Here is a 10,037-nt window from a genome sequence, read left to right as displayed (position 1 = left end):
CTCGATTCGGAGTCTAATCTTAGAAGATGGGGTAGGTGTCGGAGCCAGAGTAATCAAAAACCCATCGACTCCGCAGCCCTGCAAAACCATCCACTAAAACTACCAAAGCATCGGATAATGGCTCACTAACACTGCCAGTGCTATACGCACACACTGGGTGCTGTTACGCATGAAGCTAGAAATGGTCTGCAAAAACGGGAAGCGTTCTGCACTAAACCGGAAGTATTCTGCACTAAACTGTAATTATTACCGGCAAAACCGGAAGCGGCCCGCATGTGATATTTCAATCGCGACCCTGGCTGCCTATGCACAGTGCACATATTATGTGACGCAACGTTGCATATAATTTAGTCTTCCTGCAAGTTTTAACACCAATCGTTTTGTTTCAGCGATTTTGAGACGTCTGGCAATATTTGTACTGATGATGGTTACAGAAAACATCGAGCTACTCTTACCTTCTGATTTCAAGTCGTTAGTTAAATACGCATCATTAATTTCCATTGGATGTTAGACGACCACAGTTTGACATTTTTTCTTTGCCACAGCTCTCTTACTGCCGGCACTTATAAACAAAAAGGTATTCAAAAATTATTTCCTAGCACAATAAGTTCTCGTAGTGTTTCGCCATCGTCAAGAACGGCTACATTTATTTTAATTACTGTCCTTTTCCTCTTACAGATAAACACGACAGAGTCTTCCGAGTACGTCTTTGTCTTCCATCAAACCAGACTGAATAAGCGGCCTGCAAGTATCTCCATACCAATATGCCTACTATTGAGACTGGACTCAACCTCAACGTACTCTCGCCGCCGAACTGTCAACATGGCCACTCAGAAACCATCGCATCTTTCTTGTAATACATCCAAATGAGACGGACGGGTCTTGACGCGCTTGGTATTTATTCTCATTGAAACCCAGTTCAAACCTAGTCACCTGCCTATGTTTTGCTGAAGCAGCTTTTGAAAGCGCAAAGTTCAGCGGGTTGAAAGCCACGTTCCTGCTCTTCTCCAGTGCTGAAGATTCTCCAAATGGATTTACTTAACCCTCGCACGACCAGGCCATTTCTCATAACACGAACGACCAGGGGGGGGGGTTGTTACGACCCCCCCCCCTGGCGTTTCGAAACGGAAGGTCGTAGAGCTTAGCGGAAAAAACCAACGGATTGCTCTCAACGAGATCTCGCGATTGGTGGTATATTTTTTGGTCCTAGGTCAACATTTGACCTACTTATGACCGGTCAAAGGTCAAATTTTCCGAAAAATCAAACTTTTTCAACTTTCCGCGGCGATTGCGGCAAAACGGTGGGAGATATCGACTTGAAACCTTCACTATCGTGTTCCTTGATCAATTCTCTATCGTTTGGTATATATTTCGTTTCCCTAGCTCTAAAAATGGCGCGTTGGGAGCGCCGGAAGTCGGCAAGGTCACAGTCGGCGGCAGAAATTCGAAAAATCAAAATTTAAATTTTTGAAATCTGATTGTATTTTTGGATTTGGGAGGTCCATTTGCTCCTTATAGAAGCTAATATTGCTGCATATTCCCATTGAGGTGACAAGAATTAGCAAAATAGTGGTTCGGGCGCTTTTCAAAAATAGTACCGGACGCTGTTCCTCTTGTGACGTCATAGCTCCATGACCTGACCTGACCCGGTCAATTTTCTTGCACCACACGATAGCCAATGCTTGCCCCAACATGCATGGGAAGTTTCATCATGATCCATCAAACAATGTGGGTATCACCGGCAGAAAACCTAGGGATTCGGCGCACACGTTTGGTAACTGTCGGCCGGAGGCTGTACCTCTTATGACGTCATAACTCCGTGACCTGACATGACCCGATCAATTTTTTTTCGGCAAAAGATGCGCAAAGGTTGCCCCAGAGGGTATTGAAAATTTCAGCCCGCTACGACAAGCCGTTTAGCGTGCACTTCGAAAAAAACCTCAGGGGGGGTTGATACAACCCCCCCCCCCCTAGGCGTTCTAGGGTTAAATGGTATAAGTCGGAGTGAGATCTAGGTAGCTTGAGAAAAGGTGGAAAAGTTGTGAATGTTCTGAGAGGTGGTGTTTGGAGAAGTTTATCACGTGACGTTCACATGTGATGGTGAGAGTGATTTGCCGAAGATGTTGGCCTAAAGACGCTGGCTGCTGAACAACGAATCACCCAGACGGATTACGACCTCCGTGTGACCGGAGTGACTGAACCCAAATTCACTAGACAAACGCACCAACAGCCGGCCATCCGACCTCACGAACCACCAATGTCCTCGTCGCCAAACTCCACCTCCCTCCCCGCGTACGACGACTACGACATCGCCACCTTCTCCACCTTCCCCAACCACACCACCTCCAACATCACACTCCTCGCTCCTGAACGTGCTCCCCTCCATGTCATCATCTCCCTGACGGTCCTCTACGGCGTCATCTTCTTCGTCAGCGCCTTGGGCAACACCATCACCTGCATCACCATCGTACATAAGCGCTACATGCACACGGCGACCAACTACTATCTCTTGAACCTGGCCATCTCCGACCTCTTGCTGCTCATCACCGGACTGCCCTTCGAGCTGTACTCCTTCTGGAGGCCCGGTGGCCAGCATGTCTTCAGAGAGGCCTTTTGTGTCCTAAGGGGACTCTGTGCCGAGACGTCCACCAAACGTACAAAGGGATCATTATACTCCCACATGTACAAAGGGATCATTATACTCCCGGTGTTATGTCACTGTCGTTACTGTATTACAGATATAAAGCAGGCACGTTTGGTGATCATACACACGCACGTGGCATATAAACACGCAAACAAATACTCCAAGGACATTAGCTAGTTGTAACTGGCTACTAAGCTACCCATAACATCGACATCTGGAGTTGCATTAGGCAAACGGAGTCAAGAGAAAGAATGTATGCAAACCAGCGCAGCCGTGCGGCACAAATAAAGCCCATCAATGATTCGTCACAGATAATTCAGACACAATCCGATGCACAAACTTCTTGATCTCCGCATGTGTACAAAATATCCCGGCAGTTGCTGGGGTATTTCGCCACCCACAGTTTGCTGGGGGGGGGGGGGGCGTTAAACGCCCCCAGCCGATAACTCGAGAACCAATAGGCGCAGCGAAACGCACGAGGCGGCAAACGAAAGAACGCGACGAGACGCTTCAGATGAGTACTTTAACCCTCACCGGACCTATTGGTTTTCTACATACGCGCCGGCCGAGGGGGGGCGGGTACGACCCCCCCTCGCCGTTTCGCCCCTGGTGGAGCTAGCGCGTCGCGGAAAAAACGAGCGTGTGCGCCGTTACGAGACGCAGAGATTGGTACTCGATTTTAAGGTCCTAGGTCAACCGGTGACCTCTGAGGTCAGGTCAAGTGCCGCAAGGTACGGTTCAGTTTTTGGTGAATAACTTCGGAAAAACGGCCGCAGAGCCGCGATTTTGGCAGCATCGTGTTCGCCTCGCTCAGGCGCGTCGAATGATGTAATTTTTGTCCGGGTCAGGTCAACTTGGGGTGTTGACCTCAGGTCAAGGTCAGGTCAGCACCCCCAGGTCACGAAGTTGGTCGAAAGAGGTCATGTCGCATATCATTCGATTCGGCAGGCCTTCCTGAGTCCATTGGTGGCTTTCACGACTCGCTAGCTCAATTTGATCAAGAGTTATTGACGAAAAACTAATATGACCTTGATGACGTCATAAATGACGTCACGCAAGGTCAACATTGCAAAAGTGACGCATCTAACCTTGCAAGGAGTGCATCAAATCACGATTATGTGTGCTTGAGATAGTTGGAGATCGTTCCCGGCGCCAGAATAGCAGTTTTCATTTTTCCCCATTGACTTATGATGGTGAGGTCACGAAAATGACCTGACCTCATATGACCTTTAGGAAAAATCCGAGATATACAAGTTGTGAGACTCATAATAGATACTAGATCCTGCAAGTTTCATTTCCCTGTGACATCTCCTCTTGCAGTGAGGGCGTTGCGAAGTTGCGACATCTGAAGACCGTGCAGAGGTTCACTTATGACGTCATAGGTCAGTGACCTGACCTGACCCAAAAATGCAGTTGGTGTCAAAAGATCCGGCTTGGATCAAAGGTCAGGTATGCCAAGTTTCAGCTCTCTATCGCCAGCGTGTTCGGAGCTATTGCGAAAAAAAAACCTATGGGGGGGGGGGCACCCGCCCCCCCCCCTCGGCCGGCGAGGGTTAAAGTTGAATTTTGAGGTCACAGGTCGGGTAAAGGTCAGGTCAAACACCTGAAATCGGGCTCTCAGTAGCATGGACTTCAGGACTTCGCAATGGGCACCTCTCGTCATAAACTCTGTCAAAACGGTGCACAATCCATCATATAAGGCCTACAAGAGTGTCAGCTCCATGTAGGGGTCAGTCAAGCATAGGTCAGGGTCAAGGTCAGGTCAACCGGGTAGGCACATATCCCCGAAAATCAAAACTGATATTCGCAGCCCGTGAAACATGTTTTATGGGTAATTTGGGGCGTAGAACACGATGGTGACATTCATTTTATCATATGTGTACGTGTTTGGCTCAAAAAGTTCAATTTAAGAAATGCATGTATCATGGTCGTCAAGTAGTCACGAGAAATTGCCAAGTTTCAGTTCAATAATTTGGAAAATGCGGAACGATAATCAATACCTAATCGAAGATAGCCATTTGATTGTTCACGGTATTGGCAGTCTAATGGCGTTTACGGCATGTCTGTATGTTTATTCTGTGATTTTATATGATTTTTTGAACATATGCCGTTTTTTGTCGAAAACTCAGTAATCATGACTTCACTAAAACCTCGATATCTCAAAATTTTTCCGACCGATTTTTTTGAAACTTTGTCACAATAAACTTTAATCAATTCTCTACAGGTACCCAAAATTTATGCTATGGCCCGGCGAAAAAAGTGGGGGCGTTTAACGCCCCCCCCCCCTCCCCCCCAGCAACTCGCGGGATAAAAGCTACATAGCAGTGTTTATCGTTAAGTATGTACATGTATTAACAACTAAACCTTCATAAAACTTCTTTCAAACGTAGTAAATGGCAGTCCCCTGACGAATTTCTACAAAGCAGCTCGCACGTAGGACCTCACAACATATGCAATGTGCAATCTCCAGCAATGATATTTCACACAATTCATTTGGAAGAAAGTAAACACCGCACAGTGCGTCATCCGCTCTCGATAGAGTCCACAGATAACCCAATGTGTTGGGTTCAATTGCACGGCGCACTGTGGAACCACACACAAGTTCCTGGTCCATATTTCACGCCTTACTTGTAATGTATCACGCCATTATATTCACATCTTGTCCTTCTACCTGTATATAAAGCATACACGAGATGTCCATGGACTTTTTCGAACACGTATAATGTCATAAATCAGCGTAGTTTTGATCGAAATAATTGTGTTCGACCCCAATGTGTCCCCCTGGTGCACGCTGGTGCTGAAGGAGCGCAGCTTCACCGGCTCCCAGCTGGAGATAAAGCCCGGCCGACTGTCGTCCCATTTGTCCGTCATCTCAACGTCTTGCAATGCGAGGGTGAACAAGTCTGCCGGTACCGGGTGGAGCATGACGTCATGCGGGGACAAAATATGACATATGACGTCACTGAGGAGACAACAGGTGCTATATGATATGGGAGAATAGTGCCACAGTGACGTCACAGCGACAATATCAGACTGAATGGACACAATGACGTCATCGATATATGATTGTTTATGACGTCACTGCCCACTGGACAAGTCCGATAAAATATTCGCGGCATCCTACGACAGTGACCGCTCGTGCCAATGACCTCTGAAGTCGGGACGTCCTGATCTCATACACACTCATCCGATTCGGAACTCACCAGTCACCACCGCTGGTCGTTACAACAACGTTACCGTATAGGGGGCACACATTTTATATCTAAGGTCAATTATAAATTTACTGCCACTAAAGTTTCTAACTTACTCGCCGTTGTTTCCGGCTCATGGTCAGAGAATGTGAGGTTTATTCATCGTAGGCTGCTGCCCTCTGGTGGTGAAACCGCTGTGTATGGTGCTGCCACCTGTGTGTTCCCTCCTGCCTATGGAAGGGACTAAATGCAATAACACCAGCTAGCCCGCGCCCCAGTGGCGGTCTCAGCCAACTTCGCCCTAGTGGGGGGGGGGGGCATATGTTACCACCCACCTCTAACTCAAAAACTAAGATTGATAGAAAGACGCGGTAAAAAGCAGTCGATAGCTCTTAATGCGTACGTTTGAAAGTATTTCAGACATTTTTCACCTTAGAGCAATATTGGGGTCACCAGAGGTCATCAAAGGTCAAAATTTGCCAATTGTCATAATATTTTTTTTTCAGAAAACATGCCGCTATCTCAGGAACTATGGTAGCTAGAAAAAACGCATGGAAGAGCAAACGATAGCTTTTGAGCTTTTCTTTTGAAAAGGTTTTTTATCAATATTGACCTCAGGTCAACGGTTTAGCCTCCAGAGGGCAAAAACTCCAAAAATAGCTGTTTTTACGAAAAGTGTTTTTCGACAATAACTTTTGACTACAAAAAGCCATGGCATTTCTATTGCCAGAATCGTGTCCCCCTCACCGAGACGCGTCGAATGAACTATAATTTGACCTTGAAAGGTCAACTTGAAAATTTGACCTCAGGTCAAGGTCATGACCTGACCGGAAAAGGTCATGTTGCATATCAGTCGATGCGTCTCAACAAGACAAACACAATGAGACCATCCCCAGCGTTCTATCTCTTTCCAATCGCGAGTTATTGGCAAAAAACTGTTTGTAGCCTCAAGTGACCTCGGATGACCTATCTAGAGGCTATCAGCAAAAATGACACCTTGGTCATCACGAGTGGACTAAATCATTGTGATTGTGAAATATTTGGACTGTTCCTATGCGTACACACGGATCTATAGGCATTTTCATTTTTCTCCATTGCCTTATAATGGTAAGGTCACGCCACTGACCTGACCTTAGGTCACGGATATAAAAAATCCGAGATATACAAATTGTAGGCGCCCATAACATCATGCAATCCACCAAGTTTGAAACCTTTCTGACAAACACTGCAGACTGGACATGATTGCAAACTTTTTTAGGCTTGGTCAGTTAATTTGAACTGGTGACCTGACCTGACATGACCTGGGGTCAAAAATTTCACACATTGTCCAAAATTAATGTACAAAAAGCTACCCCAAGCGGCGCGGCGCTACGCGCCGCGCTTTTTTATTTACACGCGAAACACGCGACAGGGTGGTAACATATGCCCCCCCCCCCCACTGGGGCGAAGGCTCTAGAGAACAGAACTCACTGAGGATGACTGCTGTAGGCGCATTCTGAGTCGGCGTGATATTTTCGAATGATACTTCTAGGTAGCCTCATACACTATGATGCTGCTGGTGGACCTCTGTCTCAGCTTCCCATAGGCAGGTTCTGTGGACAAGACGAGAAATATAGGTAGGTAGTGGTTCGAAGCGAAAGAGTTACATAAAGAGACAAGACTGTCGAAGATGACCACAACTCGACATACACAATGGCGAAGTGGTCTCTCACAGTATAAATGGAAACATCTTTATTCAGCCTCACAAAGCGCAAACATTATGCAACGTCACACATAACTCTAACGTAAATGTCTGATGTGACGTCTCACCGGGACACAAACAACACATGAACGGGTATATGGTGCCACATGCAGTAAGCACAGCATTACAGCTGACAGCCAGGCACCAATGGTTACGCTGGATGTCCATTTATTACAATGAGTACAGTACACTAGGTATACTGATTTCTTGTTTACATCTTTGCTCAATCAAAGGTTATACAAAAATTAGCATCATAGCCAATAACTTCCAGTTGTTTTCAATTGCACTACCTACACTAATTACACTAAAAGTCACTTTCACATTGTGTGTCATTGTAAACAAAACATGCACACAGTGGAGCTCTAATAACACAAGACAACGATATATCCGACATGCATATTGCACAATGCAAATCCCCAAGTTCAGCCAGTGGTGTCACACAGATCACATTCATGCATAAAAATGATGCCAAGCCCAATATGCTGTTTATATCAGTTTTGACGTCACATCAACGTCATGTGTTAACCTCGACCCCTTGAGAGAGTGTACGACAGCGGCTCCGAGAGGCCGGTGGCGCCGAGCCGTCTGTTGCGGGACTGATCAGAGGCGCTGGGCGGCGCCGTCACTCACCCGGGACATTGAACCTCAGTGTTCTCGGCGTGCCGTCATCGCTTTTCCCCAGGTCTGCCCTGACCAGGGCGTCCAGGACCCTCTGACTGAGCTCCTCCATTGCGTGAAAGATCAGCGCCTCCAGTTTCCGACAGGTAAACGCCAGTCTGCGACAGAACAGAACACAGACCAGTCAGCGACACCAGCCGGCCGACCGGCCGTCTGGAGGGGACGGGTCCGGTATCCACAGGGCCAGTTCAAGTCAGGTCCGGTCCGGTTGGGGTTCGGCGTTCGGGTGCGGTCTCTGAGTCTGGGGTCGATGCGGTAGGTAGCGTGCTAGCTGATATTGGATTACGTGCATATACCTATGTATGGCTATAGCCATATGCATTGTGCACGTAATCCATACACCCATTAGACCTATGTAATATGTATACCGATTCTTATGATACAACAATGGTTGCGCTTATATACATATGTACATACATTTATACAATTACTGTATGCCTGGCCTATTCAAATACATTAGCCTGAGGGGTGTGGTAATAACTGGTGTAAGCAAAGTGACCACGGTCAAAAATGCATTACCAAGTCAACATTTTGGGATGACCTCGTTCAAAAAACCGCTAAGAGCTTCGGTCTAGACAATTGTTTTATCGTTGGCATACAGTAAAATACATACCAAACTCGGCCGGTGATAAATTGTCAAGACCTCAGTCCTTACTGATTTTTTGAACTCGGCCTTCGGCCTCGTTCAAAAATTCAGTTAGGACCTCGGTCTTGAAAATTTATTTACACCGGTCTCGTTCAGTATTATATATAACTGCTTTTGTTATAGCCACAATACATAGCCCTAACATACATACAGACCATGCATGCTTGTTTGCATTGGTCTTGGTCTGGTGTAGGTCTGGTCTGGGTCTGGGTCTGGGTCTGGTCTGCGACTGATCTGGGTCTGGTCTGGTCTGAGTGGTCTGGGTCTGGTCTGGTCTGGTCTGTGTCTGGTCTGGTCCGTGTCTGGTCTGGTCTGGTCTGGGTCCAGTCTGGGTGTACAGCTGACTGACCTGCTGACCGCCTTGACCGGTATATCCGTACAGAGTGCGCTGGGCGTTCCCAGCTGTATCTTACGCAGCTGGGAGCAGCCGTGGAGGGCGGCCAGTGAGGCGTCAGTGATGGCGCCGGACAGAGAGCCGCCAAGTGTTACGTCTTCCAGGCCGGTGAGGGCGGACAGCAGCCCCTGTAGGGCCCCGGCAGTGACACGCGGGCAGTCTGGGAAACACAGACACATACAGACATGGTATGGTGAATGGTGTGGGAAATGACAGACATTATGCATATTAGTGTGTTGCGCATATGGCACAATACGTCACATACATATTAGCGTATTGCGCATATAGCACAATACGTCATCGGCCCAGTCAATAGCATTGGAAGTGAAATGCCAGCTTTACATATCTGTCGAGTTATTGTGATGTTTATCACTTGTATACTTGTTTCCCTAAATGTCACCACACTACTCCCACATACCCAGCACGTGTGGCATCATGGCCGTTGACATACCCGTCGTCGGTGGTATTCACCCGACCGAACATACCACACATACACACATACAAACATATACACATTGGTGACGTCATTGCCAATACTGTTCATAGTCTGTCGTTCTCCTCTACTGGTACGGTGTAACCATGCATCGTTACTCTATGTTCATCACTATATCTAACCACTCGTATTAATACCCTGTTTGGCCACTGCTGGTCACCACGTATGACTTCAGAAATATGAACAATATGTAATCGACACAACTAATACCAAACAGCATTGTGAATGTGCATGCAAGACATGTTCACAT

At 47.0% G+C, this 10,037-nt stretch overlaps 1 protein-coding gene across 1 annotated transcript in view; it reads right to left on the bottom strand.

The window, feature by feature from the left end:
- Window positions 1-2,697: 2,697 nt before the first annotated feature.
- Window positions 2,698-10,037, bottom strand: part of LOC122386394 — a 213,877-nt gene continuing 206,537 nt past the window's right edge. The window contains exons 12-15 of the mRNA XM_043375563.1: window positions 9,250-9,454; window positions 8,207-8,352; window positions 7,306-7,427; window positions 2,698-5,547 (exon numbers count right to left, since the gene is read on the bottom strand). Coding sequence (XP_043231498.1) covers window positions 7,363-7,427; window positions 8,207-8,352; window positions 9,250-9,454 — 416 coding nt within the window. The 3' untranslated portion in view covers window positions 2,698-5,547; window positions 7,306-7,362. The remainder of the gene's footprint in view (window positions 5,548-7,305; window positions 7,428-8,206; window positions 8,353-9,249; window positions 9,455-10,037) is intronic.

Source organism: Amphibalanus amphitrite, unplaced genomic scaffold, assembly GCF_019059575.1.
Source record: "Amphibalanus amphitrite isolate SeventyFive unplaced genomic scaffold, NRLGWU_Aamphi_draft 000249F_arrow, whole genome shotgun sequence".
Classification (NCBI taxonomy): domain Eukaryota; kingdom Metazoa; phylum Arthropoda; class Thecostraca; order Balanomorpha; family Balanidae; genus Amphibalanus; species Amphibalanus amphitrite.
Note: the sequence above shows the minus strand (reverse complement) of the source record. Positions and strands in the feature narration are given on the sequence as shown.